This window comes from Pseudonaja textilis, chromosome 1 (genome assembly GCF_049901715.1).
Source record: "Pseudonaja textilis isolate UNSWEBS1 chromosome 1, rPseTex1.2, whole genome shotgun sequence".
In the NCBI taxonomy this organism is placed as follows: Eukaryota; Metazoa; Chordata; class Lepidosauria; order Squamata; family Elapidae; genus Pseudonaja; species Pseudonaja textilis.
The window spans coordinates 149,901,475-149,923,147 of record NC_141990.1 but is presented as its reverse complement, the minus strand read 5'-3'; the positions used below and the strand labels follow the sequence as shown (position 1 = coordinate 149,923,147).

The following is a 21,673-nucleotide window of genomic DNA, read 5'->3' as shown; positions in this document are numbered from 1 at the left end:
GGAGTTTTAGCAGGCCCACTTAGATTGGATGGCAGAATCAACCGTGGGAAGGAGGTGTCTGATATAAGCCAGGGTACATCGACAGGGCCAGCGTTGAAAGTTAATGTTACCCAATCTTCGATACATAAGACAAGATCTAATATTGTGTTCTGAGTCATCATCAAAAACAACAAAATCAGTAACCTTTTTTTTTTTTGTCACATGTATTCTTGGATTCATTTCACCAATTCTGTTGTGGTCATAATTAGAATAGAGCTCCTGCTAAGATATATTTAAGCAAATGCATAGTATACAGTAATGGTTGCCGCTCTCTCTACAGTCCCTCTCAAGCTTTGCTGAGGCAACTTCATCAGGGGTGGTATTTAGCAGGTTCAGACCAGTTCTGGAGAACCGGTAGCGGAAATTTTGAGTAGTTTGGAGAAACTGTAAATGTCACCTCTGAGTGGAGATTTTACACTATCCTTCCCCTGCCACGCCCACAGAACCGGTAGTAAAAAAATTTGAATCCCACCACTGAACTTCATGCTGTTGTAGAGTCAAAAACTTTTATGTGGATCCAAACATATGGTAGGCAAGGAGAAAGGCACTTCCTACTAAGGAAGGCAAACCAATTCTAACATTTCATCACAGAGAAAGAGTCTCTCAGTTCTCAGGCCAAGAAAAGTCAGGGAGCAACAGGGTATTAGCTGAATTGGATTCTTCTGTTCAGTCTGGAAAATTCAGAATGGCCAAGTTTCAACTTTCAGAAACCTGAAGTAAGAGCTATAAGCAGTAGAATTTAAACCTTACTTGAATAGAACACAAAATGCACAGGTACGGTATATGTGGTATCTTGCTCACTAGGATCCCGGTCCTAGTGGACAACCATTTAAATATGAACCAGCAGTGTGCAGCAGCTGCCAAAAAAGCCAACGCAGTCCTAGGCTGCATAAACAGAGGGATAGAATCAAGATCATGTGAAGTGTTAATACCACTTTATAATGCCTTGATAAGGCCTCACTTGTAATACTGTGTTCAGTTTTGATCGCTCTGATGTATAAAAGATGTTGAGACTCTAGAAAGAGTGCAGAGAAGAGCAACAAAGATGATTAAGGGACTGGAGGCTAAAACATATGAAGAACGATTGCAGAAACTGGGTATGTCTAGTTTAATGAAAGGAAGGACTAGGGAAGACATGATAGCAGTGTTCCAATATCTCAGGGGCTGCCACAGAGAAGAGGGAGTCAAACTATTCTCTAAAGCACCTGAGGGCAGGACAAGAAGCCATGGGTGGAAACTAATCAAGGAGAGAAGCAACTTAGAACTAAGGAGAAATTGCCTGATAATTAGAACAATTAATCAATGGAACAACTTGCCTCCAGAAGTTATAAATGCTCCAACTCTGGAAGTTTTTAAAAAGATGTGAGGTAACCATTTGTCTGAAGTGGTGTAGGGTTTCCTACACCTGGACTAGAAGATCTCCAAGGTCCCTTCCAACTTTGTTATTCTATTCTATTCTATTCTATTCTATTCTATTCTATTCTATTCTATTCTATTCTATTCTATTCTACAATAGCCTAAAATAATAAGGCATCCAGTTCTCCTCCCCTCGTCTCAATTCTCTCTCTCACTCTTTCCCCCCCCCCTCTCTTTTCCTTTTTATTCTCAAAACAATAATTTAAAAGCAATAAAACCCATAGGACCTGCCACTTACTCTAACCCAAAGCCTGGGCAAAGAGTCAAATTTTTAGGATTCTTTTTAAAATGGCCGTGTGTGTCTCTCTGTGTGTGTATGTGTGTGTGGTAGCTATATTTGGAGATAGGAGATGTTTGAGAGGGCAAGTGCTGCAACAGAGAGGGCATGCTTCTTAGATCCCAACAGATGTCACTGCATAATGGAAGGGATCTGTGCAGCTCACCTCTGCTGGATTGTATAAACTGAGCAGAAACCACAGAAGAGAGATTACATCATTAACTATATCTAATCTGTAAAATACATTAATTGCCTCCAAAGTTATTTTTTATTTAACTCTTTAATGACACACTCTTGTTAGTGGTCCAGTTTTAGCACCCAAGATGGAATAGAGTAATTAGCCAATCTCCAGCTTATAGCACTACAGTATGATCCAAAGGTATCAGAGTAAATGCAAAACGCTGTCTATTTTTGTGATGGAAGTAAAGATAATTGTGCCTGCACTTGTCAAACATGAGATGTTTCAGCAACAGAACTGTTATGTCCTGAGGACTCTAGGAGTTCTCACTCAGGTCCACTCACTTTTGGGTGGGCGTTCTTCCCCTTTTCCCCATTGGTTGATCCTCTCCAGCAGCCTGCTATAAAAGCAGGCTGCGGGGTCTAACCAGTTGCTGATTGCTGCGAGCCAGTTCCAGGCGTGGCAAGCACGGTCAGCCCTTTATTATCAAATAAAGTATTGTTGCACTCATGCTCTGGTTCAGCCTCTCATTGCTCAAACTTAACACTGGCGACGAAGGTGGGATGGCGACCAGAAGCACCATGCAACCGCTGAGTCACTAGTCACCGATCTACAGCCCAGAGAGAGCGATCGGTCGACTACAAGAGAAACATTGACCGCAGCCAGAGAGAGCGGTCAGCCAACAAAAGAGCGAACATTGATCCGCACCCAGAGAGAGCGGTCTGATTCATAAGTTAGAAGCGTCTTTAGCCGCTTGTTAGCCCAGCTACGGGGAAAGTGAAGCGCTGCGAGCCGCAGTCGCTCAATATTAGGCGCGAATCTAGACACCTCCAACGGCTAACAGCCAACGTGGTTAACCCAGAGAGATAGAGAGGATAACCCAGAGAGATAGAGAGGATAGAAAAAACCTCTCCAGAGCTGATTTCACTTGCAACCCACGAGCGCCCGTTGTCCCCAGAGAGATTTTTCCGCAGGTAGCCAGCCGTTTCCAACACCATGAGTTCCAACCCAGTATTCCCGGCGTTCAAACCAGACGAAGAGAAGTGGGAATCGTATAAGAACCGCTTCAACCATTACATCGATGCGGTCGGCCTGGCGGATGCGGGGGAGCATCGGAAAAAATCCTATTTCCTAATCTACTGCGGAGCCACCGTTTACGATACTGCCGCAGCACTCGTAGCTCCTAGAGAGTTGAAAAACGTTCCGTGGTCCGAGTTGCTTGAGATCCTCACTAACCACTACGCTCCCAGGCCTTCTCAGATCGCCAGGAGGTTCACTTTCCGTATGAGGAAGCAATCGAGTAAAGAGACCATCAATCAATATATGGCCGCCCTCAGAACAGCAGCTCTGCACTGCGGGTTTGGAACATACCTGGAGGACATGCTCCTCGATCAATTAGTTTGTGGGGTCAAGGACCTCAACCTACAGAGGCGCCTTCTAGCAAAAAAAGACCTCAACCTCGCACAAGCGGTCGAGGAGGCCCTAGCAGCCGAGCTGGCAACGAACTCAGCCACCGAAATACAGGGCCCAAGCGCCAAGCTGGCATCGTTCCCAGTCCATTCCGAGGAGGTGGTAGCAGAGGAAACCCTCAACGACGAAAACGATGTCAACCGCCTCGCCAACGACAAACGGCCGCAGGTAGGGGCCAAACAAGAAAACACCGGTTCACCCAAGCACATCACGCTGTGCCTAGCCTGTGGGGGATCGCACCATAGGGCCACCTGCAAGTTTAAAGGAGCCACCTGTAACAACTGCCATAAAAGGGGGCACATCGCGAGAGTTTGCCAAACCCCCCAAAGCGCTACACACAGACTCCCTCCCTCGCACTCGGGACCTCAGAGGCAAGTATTAAACTGTCGCACGCACCGCCTTGCCAAGCATACTTGCCACACTGTTAGTAAAATTTCTCTCTCCGTTTCCCTAGAAGGTAAACCTTGCCACATGGAGGTTGACACAGGGTCAGCGCTCTCAATAATTTCGTGGAACACCCTCAAGAGACTCCACCCCAGCCTATCTACCACCCGGCTTCAAAGATGCGAGTTCGGCCTGAAGGACTACCAGGGGAAGACCATTCCTGTGATCGGCAGAGGCAAGTTCTTTGTCAGTTTTAGAACTTTTAAAGGTCACCTACCTCTAGTGGTAGTTAACGGCAATTTACCCACCTTATTGGGGCTCGATTGGTTTCCCCACCTCGGCCTAGGGCTAACAGGAGTCCATGCTGTCTCAACCTTAGACACTGACTCCTTATTCGCTGATTTCGCAGACGTGTTCAGCGAAGAGCTGGGGTGTTATAACAGAACCCCCATCTCATTCACAGTCGACCCCCAGGCAGTCCCAATCAGACTAAAACCGCGTAGAGTTCCATTTGCTATTCGACCAAAACTAGACGCTGAATTGGATAAACTATTAAAACAAGGGGTCATTGAGCCAACAGATTTCGCCAAGTGGGAGACGCCCATTGTCACACCCCTCAAAAAAGATGGTAGCCTGAGAATTTGCTCGGACTACAAGACAACAATCAATAAATATTTACAAGTTAGCGCCTATCCAGTGCCCGTCATTCAGCACTTATTGCACACATTCGAGCCGGGCAGTATTTTCGCTAAATTGGACATGTCCCAAGCGTATCAGCAGTTCCCTGTTGATAACCAAACAGCGGAACTCCAGACCATCGTCACTCACAGGGGTGCCTTCCGATGCAAGCGTCTCCAATTTGGCGTAAGTGTTGCCCCAGGGATTTTCAGTCCCTCATGGAGCGGATTTTACAGGGCCTCCCTGGTGTAGTACCCTACTTCGACGACATCTTGGTCTCGGCCAGGGACAGACCCCAACTCTTCCAGAGAGTGCGAGCAGTGCTAGAGAGGTTCAGACAGCATGGCCTCAAGTTAAAAAAAGAAAAATGCGCCATTGCCACTAGACAGGTGGACTTTCTGGGTTATAAAATTGACGCCTCTGGCATTCACCCCCTGGAGTCCAAGGTCAGGGCAATCCACAAGGCTCCCACTCCAACCTCCAAAACGGAGCTGCAAGCTTTCTTGGGGCTGCTGAACTTTTACGCATCCTTCTTGCCCCACAAAGCCTCAGTGGCCGAACCCCTTCATAGATTATTGGACAAACAGTCACCGTGGCACTGGGGGCACAAAGAAGACCAGGCGTTTAACGCCGTCAAATCACTACTCACGTCAGAGGCGGTGCTTATCCAATTCGACCCTAACCTTCCTTTAGTACTGGCAGCAGACGCATCACCTTTTGGGATTGGGGCGGTCCTGAGTCACAGACTGCCCAACGGCGCAGAGGCCCCCATCGCCTTTTTCTCAAGGACGCTCTCGGCCACAGAACGCAATTACAGCCAGATCGACAAGGAAGCCCTAGCAGCTGTTGCGGCCGTGAAAAAGTTTCACGAATTCCTTTTTGGCCATTTTTTCGAACTAGTTACGGACCATAAGCCCCTCCTGGGCCTACTGGCCGGGGACAAACAGACCCCTCAGGTCCTTTCCCCTAGAATGACTAGGTGGACACTTTTCCTAGCGGCCTACTCCTACAAACTTATTCACCGCCCGGGCAAAACACTGTCCCACGCCGACGGTCTCAGTCGCTGCCCCTTACCCGCTCCGGCTGAAGACCCCGCTCCTGTCAACGCCATTTTCGAGATCACCCAGTTGGACCTACCCATCACCGCCCTTGACATCGCCGCCAAAACCAAGGCAGACCAAACGCTCGCCCAGGTGCTCGACTGGGTGAGGAGGGGGTGGCCGGGTGGCATCGTTGATAACAAATTAACTCCATTTAAGACTCGCATGCAGGAACTGTCCAGTCTGCAGGGTTGTCTACTATGGGGCACTCGAGTGGTCATTCCGACCTCGCTGCGTACCCGAGTCCTGGAGGCGTTGCACGATGGACACCCTGGCATCGTGAGAATGAAAGCATTAGCACGCAGCTACGTGTGGTGGCCGGGTCTAGACGAGGACATTGTCAATTGGGTAAGTTCCTGCAACATCTGTCAGGAATCCCGTCCTGCTCCCCCCATTGCCACCCCTACCAGATGGGAGAGCGCCAGCGGCCCTTGGTCTAGAATCCATATCGATCTGGCCGGCCCCTTGCATGGGAAGATGTTCCTAGTGGTCGTGGACGCTTATTCCAAATGGATTGATGTAGCACAGCTATCCACGACCACCACACTAGCAATCACCAACGCGTTAACGCGCCTGTTCATTACGCACGGGCTACCCGACTCCATCGTCTCCGATAATGGCCCACAGTTCGCATCAATAGAGTTCAGCCGTTTTGCTGCCAACCTGGGCATCCGCCACATTTTCACAGCCCCATTTCACCCTGCCAGTAATGGGTTGGCGGAAAGAGCCGTCAGGACCACCAAAGAAGCCCTCGCCAGGTTCAGCAGGGATGACTGGCATCACAAACTCTCACGGTTCCTGATGAGCCAGCACTCAACCCCCTGCTCAGTCACCAATAAGTCCCCAGCGGAGCTCCTGATGGGTCGGCGCCTGAGGACTGTATTGGACAGACTTCACCCCAATTACTGCCCTGACTCTCCCCTCGCTTCCACTTCGGGGGTTAGACATTTTATGTTACAGGAGCCGGTATTCGCGAGGAATTTCGCGGGGGACCCACTATGGATGCCAGGCGAGGTCATCGCCATCACCGGGCCGAGATCGTATAGGGTCAGGCTGGAGGATGGTCGCGTCTGGAGGAGGCACATAGACCAACTACAGAAGCGCCACAGCACCCTTGCCAACAGAAATCCAGAATCACCAGAGGAAGGGGAACCGCCTCAGCCGCCTCTCAGCCTCATCGCACCCAACGTCCAGTCCGTACCAACAGCCGTTTCCGGTCAGCCCAAACTCGGACAGCAGCACCCCGAGAGTTGACCAGCCTGATCCAACCCACGAGAACTCGATCCCCGTATCCAGCCCTGAGAGTCCCGAGGGTGCCCAATCCGGAGAACTCGTTGGCGACACGCTGTCGGCTCAACCGTCACAGACTGATTCGGAGCGGACAGACAATGCTCCCGTGCTGCGCCGTTCCGGGCGCCAACACAAGCCCCCCGTCTACCTCAAGGACTATGCATGTTCGCATCTGGGGGGAAGGGGTGTTATGTCCTGAGGACTCTAGGAGTTCTCACTCAGGTCCACTCACTTTTGTGTGGGCGTTCTTCCCCTTTTCCTCATTGGTTGATCCTCTCCAGCAGCCTGCTATAAAAGCAGGCTGCGGGGTCTAACCAGTTGCTGATTGCTGCGAGCCAGTTCCAGGCGTGGCAAGCACGGTCAGCCCTTTATTATCAAATAAAGTATTGTTGCACTCATGCTCTGGTTCAGCCTCTCATTGCTCAAACTTAACAAGAACCCTAAATTGTATACTGCAGATAAAGGGGACCCAAACATCAGTTTTTCATTTGAGAGCGGTCTCTTATTTTTAGAAAGACAATATGCCAAGAAAACTGACCAACAAATTTATCAACCAACCAGCCAAACTAGCTCTCTGTTGAAGGGAGGACTGGACATTAACTTTTCAAATACCCCATATCTCAACCTTAGGTAGAACAGATGGTGAAATATAATGCACCCACTGGGTGTTAAATGCAAGCTGTAAGGGACAGAAAGGGGTTAGAATGAAAGGTACAAATAATGAAGGTACATTTGATTTGCCTTGCTTCTGATGAGGCATAAAATAAAATGTAAATAATTTCTGTGCGGAGGAAATTAGCATAATGGTTTTGGCATTTGCAGCTTGAATGAGTTTGCATTCCCTAAGCTAGCTCTGCGGAAAAAAAAAGAAAGAAAAAAAGAATAACACCATTTACCTGGATTTGCAGGAAGGATTATATCAATTCTATTATCACTGTCAGTAATGAAACACAACTCTGATACCATTAACATCATGCAGAATAAAGAAGGTGTGATTAGTCTCAACTTGGATTTGCAATGCAATAAAAAAATATATGAAAATGTTGTGAAGTTGGATATGCGCAATGAAGAAGGTAAGTGCTATAACCTAAGTTTCCAATGCAGAAAAGTGTCAATATTATGAATATGGTTTTGCAATTAAACCACCTTCTCTGTAAGTTTATTGTTACAAAGCTATAGTTAGCAATGACCTGGATTTCAGTAAAGACCATGGCTCATTTTTATTTTAAATTATTTAATTTCTGTATCAATGGAAAACCTTGTTATTAACAGTAAGTGCTTTAAAATTAGGAAACATCCATTTGATGACAAATAACAATTGCATAGAATCACTGGGTGCAAGCTAGACACATGTATGACATGCAAATGAACTTTTTTAAAGAAAAAAATTCTTACAGTGGAATTGTCAACTAGGTCCTTAATACATTGCCAAATACCCATTCTTCTAATTAGAATACTATTTATTTTCCCAAAATATTTTGAATCAATCTCAGAAAACATTTTTTAAAAATTCTTATTGTCCTGTATTTTGCAGAAGGAAGGAAGGAAGGAAGGAAGGAAGGAAGGAAGGAAGGAAGGAAGGAAGGAAGGAAGGAAGGAAGGAAGGAAGGAAGGAAGGACATGCCTATCAACAAAAGGAGACATGTAATTCATAAACATAGTTTGCTATTACATTTACACACTATCCTACCTTTATCTTGTCCTTTGCTCTCCTGATTAGGTTTATCTACTTCAGGACTCAGAGGTTTCTCTTCCTTTCCTGTCTCCTCCTGAGTTATCAAAGTATCTGAAAAGAGGTGTTGGGTGAGATTATATGGAATAATGTCCAGGAGATACCATTAGTATAGTTTACAATATTTCCCCCAAATAATACACCACATGGTTATAAGGTTTGTACTAGGTAGTATGTTGCTGTAGTCAATCCAGCTAAAGACCCCTCACATCTTGAATTAGTCCATAAAACCCAATTTCATGAAATGGCTATCAATACACAGTTTTCTATGTATAGGACTTGAGCGTAACTCTTTATGACACTCACTTGTCAGTAAACAGTTTGCCCAGTTGGGGAATTTAATTTAATGTTAAGTGGTTCAAATCTACTGGTTATTTGGGCTGAGAAACATTCAGTACACAATATCTAAATTTCTATTAAATTCAAAATAAATAAAATAGGTATATACAAAAGATGATTGGGCTATTCAGTAAAACCTAACAGGATTTAACAGACACAGCAATGGGAATAATACATATTTCCATAAAACCATTTAAGTAATGGAAATTCTCTGGAATATATAATTATTATTTCTTGCTCAGGGTCCCAAACTAGAATCTAAAAAAGACATTTGTTCCCCAGATCTATATTAAAATACTAGTCGTAATTAAAAATAATGTTTCAAATGGTATGGACTTTATAAATAATTGATTGAACATTTTGAACATTTCCCCTCTTCTTTTGAACAAAAACTACCTTCAGCTTCCATGTAAGAGATCTGAGAATCTGCCTGAGTATTCATTTCAACTTCTGAGGAATCATCTTGCAATCCTATTGTATTAAAACATGGAAAATGTTGTCAGTATGATATTAATGTGTATTTTTAATTTAAGAAATGTTTAACAATAAAAAGGCTACTTTATTTCACTGAAAGGAAGATGTTCATCATTTAAGACAGTCCTCCCATACAGGAAGATAGACACAAGATGCAAAACCTCTGCACATTGCACATGCTGGTGAATGGAATTAATCACTATTGAATAAAATGAATTGTCTGTAAATTAATAGTTTGCAAAATCATTTTATTCCCCACTTGCATAAAAATATTTCACATACAAACTATTGTACTTCAGAGAGGGGAGGAGAAGCTATCTGGGCTCATGCATCCTTATTGTGTACTAAGTACCATTTAGTTTGTGATGCTTTCTATATGACAGGGGTATCAAACTGGATTTCTTTGAGAGCCCAATCAGCGTTGTATTTCTTTTTTGTGGGCCGGATAGCGTGGGGTGGGGCCAGATGCCTCCTGCAGCACCCCGCCAGCTCCGTTTTGGCTGGCAGCATGCTGCAGGAGGCTGTCCAGGCCAAAAATGGGGTGCAGAGGGGCACATGCAGCCCCTCATGCCCCATTTTGGCTGCCAGAGGCACCGCGGGCCAGTCATTTGCTATTTCCAGGCCAGCCCCGCAGGCCGGATTTAAGCATCCCACAGGCTGGATCTGGGCCACAGGGCTTGAGTTTGACACCTCTATTTGGAGATATCTATAGGCTTGGCCTTTTTATTGGCTGATAGAAGGCTTTGTGATGGGCTGCAGACACAAGGGACCATCCCCAATCTTGTGCTATAGCAAATCTCACACAATTCAGTATCTTTTACTCCCAGGTAAGTTTTGCATAGGAGTTTCAGCCTGCTGCATGCTAGCTTCATTCTCATTTCATTCCCATCCATCCATAAAAGCTGAGTGTAGTAAAGACTCTCCTTATCCATTGAGATAGCATTTTTATGGCCTGAGATTCTAATAAGAGAGAGTAAAAAAGAGAAGGAAGGGCAATGATACATGTCCCTATGGACTTATGATATATAGCAGCTTCTTCCCTTCTTTTGCTCAGCTTCATATCACTTGTTTTCAATTGCCCTCTTATTAGTTGCCTTTCACCTTTCCTGTTCACTTTCTGTATTTTCAAAGCATGCAAGATGACCCCATTCTTAAATCACATTTGGGGAGAAAAACTCATCTTCATTTCTAATAAACATGATACTGATCAGAACATGTGTACAAAATTAGAGACTACACTACTGAAATTGATTATTGAAGTTTTGGAGTGTTGCCCTTAGCCATGTATGAAACAAGTTGATTTAAGATGTGAAGAAGCAAATTGATATTATTAATGAAAAGAACTGTTGATCCCATCAAACTATTTATTATGATTCTGTAAAGGCTTGTAGAAGACATACCATCAGCTTGATCTTCTTCACAGGTTGCATGAGGCACTGGATTAGGCTCTTTTGTATCTGGGGATTCTACAGAAAAATAAAACAAATAAAAATGACTTTGCTTCTCTATAGATTTTCTGAGCACTTTTTATGAAGCCTCGCAGTTTTAAAGGTATTTAAAATAATGTTCACAATGTTTGATTGATTGACATTATATTACATTAAATTACAATGAATACAATTATTGAATTTTTAATATAAAATACTGAAACCACTAACAAATTTATGAATACACTTTGATTATATTCTTCTTCATCAATTTTGTTTTAATAGAATTTATAACAATCATATTCATTCGCCCGAAATTCTGAAATATCTCACTAAGCAAAAACTCAGAATAAGGATTATGCAGATAGCAAAAATGGTACTTAATTTTAGGATTACCAAGGCAGAGATGTTATAGTTTTGGTGATTTCACAATTAACTCTTTCCCATAATAATAGAATGAACTGAATTTTACATGGAAAATAAAATGTAACCCACACATCCTTGTATTTTGGAACAGTTCACTCCGGACAACAATTATTCAGCCTCATGACCTGGGTTGTCTTGTCAGCATTCGGATCAGAGGTGGTATTCAGCAGGTTCTGACCAATTCTGGAGAACCGGTAGCGGAAATTTTGAGTAGTTCGGAGCACCGGCAAATCCCACCTCTGACTGGCCCTGCCCCCATCTACTCTCTGCCTCCCGAGTCCCAGCTGATTGGCTGGGTCTTCTTTTGTTGCCCTGCACAGGAGAACGGAGCTGGAAAGCAGGTTAGTGGAGTGGGGTGGGAATGGAGATTTTACAATATCCTTTCCCTGCTACCCCCACCAAGCCACGCCCACAGAACCGGCAGTAAAAAAAATTTGAATCCCACCACTGATTCAGATGGTCACCTCCAAGGAGGAAACCACAGTGCTCTCCTTTTCCTCTCCTGGAAATCATTTCAGGAAAAGCAGGTAAAGACTTCTTTTTTTAAATATTTTTTTATATCAATCTACACGTACTCAACAATGCATTAACTATATGGCATCAATATATCATACATTTTAGTATAGGCAAGCTTAATAGTACCAATCATATTTCTTAATACCCACATTCACATTAAACCAAAATCCTTCCTTGTTTATTTTCAACATTACAATACTCTCTCCTAATGCCAACCACCATATCAGTTAGACATACCTAATAATTTCATTATTCAATTTCCTCGTCAATTTTTTTTTTAAATAAAAAATTCTCATTTGGCAAGCAGTGTGGTTCCAGGTTTCAATACAATACAAATCATATTTACCTATTCATTTTGTTTGTTCAATTTCATATCACATTACCCTTATTAGTATTAAATATTAAACTTATCCAATTCCAATTCATATTATAACTTATTTCATTCATTAGAGTATTCTTATACCTTATTTTACAATATTATTTGAAATTCTCATCTCATTTCTATGTTAATTTCCCATAGTACCTTTATCTGTCATATTTGCAATTTTATCAACCCTTAGTTTATTAATTCAAAATTGTCCCCTCCAATTATTGATTCAAGCCAACCATCTTCAATTTACCTTAATACCATCTTTCTATTTACTATATAACATATATGGTTTTTTTGTCAGATTCCACATTATATTTTCTCAGTCACCTTATAAATCATCTATACATTACAAAAATATTAGTCTAATCAATTAATTATAGCAACTGATATTAATCCTTCCATAATAGTTCTCATTTCATCATCTTCCCCCCTTTTCTTATACATCATTAATCATCAATACATGATATTTGTATTATAAATTCCCAATACCATATTTATTCCATTAAATTCCATGTCTAGTATAACAATAATTCTTTAATAACAGGAAAGAGAAAAAAAAGAAAGAAGCTAAAAGGAAAAAAAACACATAATTCTTATCTATTTTCAATACTTATTCATTTTTATCACAACTTATTACCTTGCGGAATCTCCTTCCTATCCTCTTTTTTTATTTTACCCATTCTCTCTTGCTCTTTTAACAATATAGTTTCTTTTCATCCTCATTTGCTTCCTGATTCTCTTTATTTTCTGGTCCTTTCTTTTAATTTCCCCTTTCCCCATTCTTATTCCTCTCCATTTCTCATTCCAATTATTAACTTTTTCTCACTCCCTCTTTAGATTTTTCTTTTGAACTTCCCTTTTCAGCTTTTTCCCTCTCCTTTTTTTTCATTTTCCAAACCATTTTTCCTTTTATTATCACATCACAGGTAAAGACTTCTTACATGTTATTTTTCCAATTCTAAATAAACTAGAGGGGAGAAAAGGCCTCTAGCCCATGCTCAGCCTTTACTTTTTCTACCCCCATGAAAAAAATTAATATCATTTCTAGAAATAGCCAGCTTTGTAAAGAAGACTTGGCCTGTACTCTCCGTAAATAAACCATTGAATAAACTTCACAAATAAAACTTCCCAATCTAAGAATAACAGCGTAGATACGCAAAGGAATGTTGTGCAGAACAAACTCCTTCAAATCAAGCATCTGGTGCTGAATATGTATAAGTCCTTGCTTGATCAGCTCAGCATGCAAAACCCTTAACAGAACTTTAGCCATGCTTGGAGGATGAGGATGGGAGTAGAAAGAAGGAACTAAATCTGAATCCTCTCCAATCCCAGCTTCCTTGTTCTGCTGTCAAAAAATGCAAAATCTCTGGAATGAATATACTTTTACCTTTAACATTGTGATGAAGATGGGAGTCTCACAGTAAGTGAGAATCTCAGTTGATCTTCCTCCTTTTGAAACTTAGCCATCTTCAAATATCCCATGGTTAAGCTTTTTCATAATTTAGAGACTTGGAGTCAACCAGATTAATGGCAAGATATGGTGTAGTTGAAATGTAAAATACTTAGAGAAGACCAAGTTGCCATTCCTAAATGTGTATATCATTTATTAAATAATACACTCAATAACTACGGTAGCTGTTGTAATGGTATGCAATCTATGCCACAAAAGCCATTGTTATTTCAAAACATCAGCCTTAATGCTATTTTATCTCCAGCTGGGTCACATCCTACTAAAACTTGGACTAATATATCTAGCAGTAAGCAATGAACTAAAGAATAGCATGAAAGTAACAGCTTCTAAAGGCTGCCAAATACAATCATTGTGGGATGTATGGGAAACCTGGGCAGTTAACATCTGATCAAAGTTTAATAATCTGTAAAATGGGAATGCATCAAAAGTTGGTGATTTTAATTAATTGTACATAATTCCCCAAGGCAAATATTTAATTACCTACACAGCTTGTTTGTTCAAAGACAAAGTCAAAAGTTGAAGTAGAACTCTAGTATACATATTTTTCAAATCATTTGTACTTAAGCTTCTCAAATTAATCTACAGAATATTATTAATTGTATTTTAAATGTAAAATGCTTTCTGCCAATACTATCAAAATAAGAAAGGGAAAGAGACTTTTGAATTAAATCACGGAAGCAGAAAATGCTAGGCAATTTAAACAATCCTGATTAACAGTATGCTACAAACAAGGAACAGGTGTACAGCAGAAAAGTGCCTGCAGAGCAAATAACTTCAGACTATTCAAGCAAGCCAAGCCACAGGAAAGGGAAAGAAAGGAAGGAAGGAAGGAAGGAGAATCTCATTAAATAATCAGTAAAGTGATGTACCTTGTCCCAAATTTATCACACATTAGGCATTTGCTAATTACTAGTCACAATACTAGCAACTAAAATAGACTTTAATTCACATTTTGAACAGCAGCAAGATGATCCATTAAAATATTTTTGTGTTGAAGCAAGTGTTGCCAGTATTCAGTATAATCTCTGTATGATCTTTTTTTCATTGTTTCTATGTCAACATTAATAAACAATTCAATACAAATAGACAAAAATCAAACCAATTACTATATATATATATATATATATATATATATATATATATATATATATATATATATATATATATATATATATATTTGTTTTCTGAGGTTCTCGGGTATTTATATGTAGATCTTTGGTTGTTCGGGTTTTCTCCCACGTAAGATTTGAAGTATCTAGGCAACGTTTCGATGAAGTCTCATTCATCATCTTCAGGCTTCTGTCTCCAGCTCTGTGCTTCTCAGAGTAATGGAGATTGCAGCTGCTTCCTCCTTTAACTGCCAGTGGGGTGGAACTTGATTGGGTGGGGGCTTGGCTGTGTTCTGATTGGGTGGGGTGTGTTCTCATTGGTAGGGGTTTGGCTGTGTTCTGATTGGTTGGGGGTTAGCCGTGTTCTGATTGGTTGGAGGCGTGTTCTGTTCAGGAGGGGCTTGGTTGTGCTCAGGTTAGTTTTAGTTGCTGGGGATTTGAGCTGGAGAGTTGTGATCTTGCTGTTTGGCTTCTAGTTCGTGGTCCTGCTGCATCTTCATAGTGGGTGTTGGTTTGCTTCATGTATGGCTCAGAGGGGTTTGAAGTGGGTAGTGATGCAGCTGCAGTGCAGCTTCTGGTCCATGGTCGTTTCTCATTTTCTGAATGGGTGGGAGTCTGTTTTCTACATGGAAGTGTGGTGGTGGCATCTTGTGTGGCTCTCATGGGTGTGGGTCCAGTGTCCTTCTTCATGTTAGGTACTCGTCTGTTCATGAGGGCGGGTTTCCAAATGGCTGGAAGGCGGGAGGTGTCATCTCGTTTGTTCATGCTGTGTGGGCGTTTTTCTATCTCTATGGCTTCTCTGATTATTCTGCTGTTGAAGTGTTCGGTTTTGGCGATAGTTCTGGTATTTTTAAAATCAATTTCATGTCCTGTGGCTTTGAGGTGTTGGACCAGGGAAGAGGTCGTTTCTTCTTTTTGATTGAGTTCTTATGTTCTTCAATGCGTGCGCTTATTCTTCTGTTAGTTTGTCCAATGTATGTGTTAGGGCAGGCTGTGCAGGGGATTTCGTATACTCCTTGGTTTTCTAATTCGATTTTGTCTTTGGGGTTTCTTAGGATGGTGGATATTTTTTTGTTTGTGCAGAATGCTGTTTTGATGTTGTGTTTTTGGAGGATCTTGCTAATTTTGTCTGTAGTGCCTTTTATATATGGGAGGAGGGCTTTTCCGTTTTCTTGTTCTCTGTCTTGGATTTTGGTTGGGGCTTCTTTTTGGATTAGGTGGGTAATCTTCTTTCTTTGGAATCCATTGGCTGTGAGTACGTTGGTGAGAGTGTGTAGTTCGGTTTTTGGTGTTGTTCATCGGCTAAGCATTTTGTTCTGGAGATGAGTGTCTTGGCTACGGAATTGATCTGTGCTGGGTGGTGGTGTGAGAGTGCATGTAGATAGCGGTTAGTATGTGTTTTCTTCTGGTAGATGGTGTGTCCTAGGGAGCCATCGGATCTTTTGTATACCAAGACATCTAGGAAGGAAGTTGATTGTTGGCTTCTGTTTCCATGGTGAATTGTATTTTGGGGTGTAGACTGTTGAGGTATGTGAGGAAGTTGTTCAGTTTTTCTTTCCCGTGTGGCCAGATTATGAAGGTGTCATCTACGTATCTGAGCCAGAGTTTGGGTTTGTGGTCGCATTTTTCTAGAGCTTGTGTTTCAAAGTGTTCCATGTAGAGGTTTGCGATGACAGGTGAGAGGGGTGATCCCATAGGTGCTCCTTCTATTTGTTTGTATTTTTGTCCATTGTAGGTGAAGTAAGTATTGGATAGGCAGTGGTTGGTTAGATCTAGGATGTGCTTGGGGGGGTTGTATTTGTTTTGGATGGCTGTCAAGGCTTCTTTTATTGGCACTTGGGTGAAGAGGGATGTGACATCGAAGCTTACTAGTAGGTCGCTAGGTTGTAAGTTTTGTTTCTTTATGATCTCGATGAACTGGAATGAGTTTCTTACGTGTGAGTTGATGGATTCTGCATAGGGTTGTAGTTGTTTGGCAAGAAATTTGGCCAGGTTTTGTAGAGGTGAGCCTATGGAGCTGACTATTGGTCTGAGTGGGGTTCCTTCTTTGTGTATTTTGGGGAGACCATAAAGCTTGGGGCATCTGGATGATTTTTCACCACCCCACCCAATCAGAACACAGCCAAGCCCCCACCCAATCAAGTTCCACCCCCACTGGCAGTTAAAAGGAGGAAGCAGCTGCAATCTCCATTACTCTGAGAAGCACAGAGCTGGAGACAGAAGCCTGAAGATGATGAATGAGACTTCATCGAAACGTTGCCTAGATACTTCAAATCTTACGCGGGAGAAAACCCGAACAACCAAAGATCTACATATAAATACCCGCGAGAACCTCAGAAAACAAATATTGCACCTCTACGGGGAGGAAACCCACCATCTGACCAGGACTTATGAAAAACTTGAAGTCCAAAGAGCCTCCATTTTATGTGACCTTGCATTCCTATGCAACTGCCGAGATCAAAATTTAATTCCCACAAGCTTCCAATTGAAATTCCACACCAACAGAGCAGCCACCAAACGCATCCTTAAAAGAACAGAACTGGCCCTAATTAGAAATGAACTTCACACAAAAAGGTTTCTCCTAGACCAAATCAACAAAGATCTCCTCACACTCCACCTCAAACTCAGCAACAAGATTCACCCTCTACTTTGGGACAAATCCAAACAACTCGCTGTCTGGAGAGCCGAAACACAGACCATCCTCAAGACAGACACACAGACCAACAAACTCAGGAAACTACAACAATGCCAGAAACCAACTCTTCCCCCACAGCCACACATGAAACAAACAGTGCACAACATCTCAGACAAGATCCTCACTGAAGCTGAAACCAAGATCCTCTCAAAAGGATTCAACTTTGCTGTCGCTCCCAAACACATCCCCACAGAAACCATCATATGTGGAGTTGAAACCAGCCTGACCAAAACCAACCCTGATGATGCTAACAAAATCAGACTCGAAATCACCAACATCCTCTGCACTAGCAAACCACCCAAAAGCAACTTATCCAAAGAAGAACAAACTGCACTACTTAACCTGAAAGAAGACACCAGCATAATAATCCTACCAGCAGACAAGGGCAATGCGACAGTGGTAATGAACACATCTGACTACCAAACCAAGCTAACCAACCTACTCCAAGACCCCACATACAAACCCCTAAAGACAGACCCCACCACCTACCTAGAAAAACTACCAAATCCAAAATAAAAGCCTCCCCCATCAGTGAAGAAATCCAGCAAGGAATCATACCCAGAGAAAAATCATCCAGATGCCCCAAGCTTTATGGTCTCCCAAAATACACAAAGAAGGAACCCCACTCAGACCAATAGTCAGCTCCATAGGCTCACCTCTACAAAACCTGGCCAAATTTCTTGCCAAACAACTACAACCCTATGCAGAATCCATCAACTCACACGTAAGAAACTCATTCCAGTTCATCGAGATCATAAAGAAACAAAACTTACAACCTAGCGACCTACTAGTAAGCTTCGATGTCACATCCCTCTTCACCCAAGTGCCAATAAAAGAAGCCTTGACAGCCATCCAAAACAAATACAACCCCCAAGCACATCCTAGATCTAACCAACCACTGCCTATCCAATACTTACTTCACCTACAATGGACAAAAATACAAACAAATAGAAGGAGCACCTATGGGATCACCCCTCTCACCTGTCATCGCAAACCTCTACATGGAACACTTTGAAACACAAGCTCTAGAAAAATGCGACCACAAACCCAAACTCTGGCTCAGATACGTAGATGACACCTTCATAATCTGGCCACACGGGAAAGAAAAACTGAACAACTTCCTCACATACCTCAACAGTCTACACCCCAAAATACAATTCACCATGGAAACAGAAGCCAACAATCAACTTCCCTTCCTAGATGTCTTGGTATACAAAAGATCCGATGGCTCCCTAGGACACACCATCTACCAGAAGAAAACACATACTAACCGCTATCTACATGCACTCTCACACCACCACCCAGCACAGATCAATTCCGTAGCCAAGACACTCATCTCCAGAACAAAATGCTTAGCCGATGAACAACACCAAAAAACCGAACTACACACTCTCACCAACGTACTCACAGCCAATGGATTCCAAAGAAAGAAGATTACCCACCTAATCCAAAAAAGAAGCCCCAACCAAAATCCAAGACAGAGAACAAGAAAACGGAAAAGCCCTCCTCCCATATATAAAAGGCACTACAGACAAAATTAGCAAGATCCTCCAAAAACACAACATCAAAACAGCATTCTGCACAAACAAAAAAATATCCACCATCCTAAGAAACCCCAAAGACAAAATCGAATTAGAAAACCAAGGAGTATACGAAATCCCCTGCACAGCCTGCCCTAACACATACATTGGACAAACTAACAGAAGAATAAGCGCGCGCATTGAAGAACATAAGAACTCAATCAAAAAGAAGAAACGACCTCTTCCCTGGTCCAACACCTCAAAGCCACAGGACATGAAATTGATTTTAAAATACCAGAACTATCGCCAAAACCGAACACTTCAACAGCAGAATAATCAGAGAAGCCATAGAGATAGAAAAACGCCCACACAGCATGAACAAACGAGATGACACCTCCCGCCTTCCAGCCATTTGGAAACCCGCCCTCATGAACAGACGAGTACCTAACATGAAGAAGGACACTGGACCCACACCCATGAGAGCCACACAAGATGCCACCACCACACTTCCATGTAGAAAACAGACTCCCACCCATTCAGAAAATGAGAAACGACCATGGACCAGAAGCTGCACTGCAGCTGCATCACTACCCACTTCAAACCCCTCTGAGCCATACATGAAGCAAACCAACACCCACTATGAAGATGCAGCAGGACCACGAACTAGAAGCCAAACAGCAAGATCACAACTCTCCAGCTCAAATCCCCCAGCAACTAAAACTAACCTGAGCACAACCAAGCCCCCTCCTGAACAGAACACGCCTCCAACCAATCAGAACACGGCTAACCCCCAACCAATCAGAACACAGCCAAACCCCTACCAATGAGAACACACCCCCACCCAATCAGAACACAGCCAAGCCCCCACCCAATCAAGTTCCACCCCACTGGCAGTTAAAAGGAGGAAGCAGCTGCAATCTCCATTACTCTGAGAAGCACAGAGCTGGAGACAGAAGCCTGAAGATGATGAATGAGACTTCATCGAAACGTTGCCTAGATACTTCAAATCTTACGTGGGAGAAAACCCGAACAACCAAAGATCTACATATAAATACCCGCGAGAACCTCAGAAAACAAATATTGCACCTCTACGGGAGGAAACCCACCATCTGACCAGGACTTATGAAAACTTGAAGTCCAAAGAGCCTCCATTTTATGTGACCTTGCATTCCTATGCAACTGCCGAGATCAAAATTTAATTCCCACAAGCTTCCAATTGAAATTCCACACCAACAGAGCAGCCACCAAACGCATCCTTAAAAGAACAGAACTGGCCCTAATTAGAAATGAACTTCACACAAAAAGGTTTCTCCTAGACCAAATCAACAAAGATCTCCTCACACTCCACCTCAAACTCAGCAACAAGATTCACCCTCTACTTTGGGACAAACCAAACAACTCGCTGTCTGGAGAGCCGAAACACAGACCATCCTCAAGACAGACACACAGACCAACAAACTCAGGAAACTACAACAATGCCAGAAACCAACTCTTCCCCCCACAGCCACACATGAAACAAACAGTGCACAACATCTCAGACAAGATCCTCACTGAAGCTGAAACCAAGATCCTCTCAAAAGGATTCAACTTTGCTGTCGCTCCCAAACACATCCCCACAGAAACCATCATATGTGGAGTTGAAACCAGCCTGACCAAAACCAACCCTGATGATGCTAACAAAATCAGACTCGAAATCACCAACATCCTCTGCACTAGCAAACCACCCAAAAGCAACTTATCCAAAGAAGAACAAACTGCACTACTTAACCTGAAAGAAGACACCAGCATAATAATCCTACCAGCAGACAAGGGCAATGCGACAGTGGTAATGAACACATCTGACTACCAAACCAAGCTAACCAACCTACTCCAAGACCCCACATACAAACCCCTAAAGACAGACCCCACCACCTACCTAGAAAAAACTACCAAATCCAAAATAAAAGCCTCCCCCATCAGTGAAGAAATCCAGCAAGGAATCATACCCAGAGAAAAATCATCCAGATGCCCCAAGCTTTATGGTCTCCCCAAAATACACAAAGAAGGAACCCCACTCAGACCAATAGTCAGCTCCATAGGCTCACCTCTACAAAACCTGGCCAAATTTCTTGCCAAACAACTACAACCCTATGCAGAATCCATCAACTCACACGTAAGAAACTCATTCCAGTTCATCGAGATCATAAAGAAACAAAACTTACAACCTAGCGACCTACTAGTAAGCTTCGATGTCACATCCCTCTTCACCCAAGTGCCAATAAAAGAAGCCTTGACAGCCATCCAAAACAAATACAACCCCCAAGCACATCCTAGATCTAACCAACCACTGCCTATCCAATACTTACTTCACCTACAATGGACAAAAATACAAACAAATAGAAGGAGCACCTATGCATCACCCCTCTCACCTGTCATCGCAAACCTCTACATGGAACACTTTGAAACACAAGCTCTAGAAAAATGCGACCACAAACCCAAACTCTGGCTCAGATACGTAGATGACACCTTCATAATCTGGCCACACGGGAAAGAAAAACTGAACAACTTCCTCACATACCTCAACAGTCTACACCCCAAAATACAATTCACCATGGAAACAGAAGCCAACAATCAACTTCCCTTCCTAGATGTCTTGGTATACAAAAGATCCGATGGCTCCCTAGGACACACCATCTACCAGAAGAAAACACATACTAACCGCTATCTACATGCACTCTCACACCACCACCCAGCACAGATCAATTCCGTAGCCAAGACACTCA

The 21,673-nt window shown here is 42.8% G+C and overlaps 1 protein-coding gene across 4 annotated transcripts in view; it reads right to left on the bottom strand.

The window, feature by feature from the left end:
• MACROD2 (mono-ADP ribosylhydrolase 2) overlaps nucleotides 1–21,673 on the bottom strand; it is a 1,143,457-nt gene that overhangs the window by 72,631 nt on the left and 1,049,153 nt on the right. For all 4 annotated transcript variants that reach the window (XM_087919277.1, XM_087919278.1, XM_026712814.2 and 1 more), the window contains 3 exons: nucleotides 10,778–10,843; nucleotides 9,300–9,374; nucleotides 8,523–8,618 (listed from right to left, as the gene is read on the bottom strand). In XM_087919277.1, coding sequence (XP_087775403.1) covers nucleotides 8,523–8,618; nucleotides 9,300–9,374; nucleotides 10,778–10,843 — 237 coding nt within the window. The remainder of the gene's footprint in view (nucleotides 1–8,522; nucleotides 8,619–9,299; nucleotides 9,375–10,777; nucleotides 10,844–21,673) is intronic.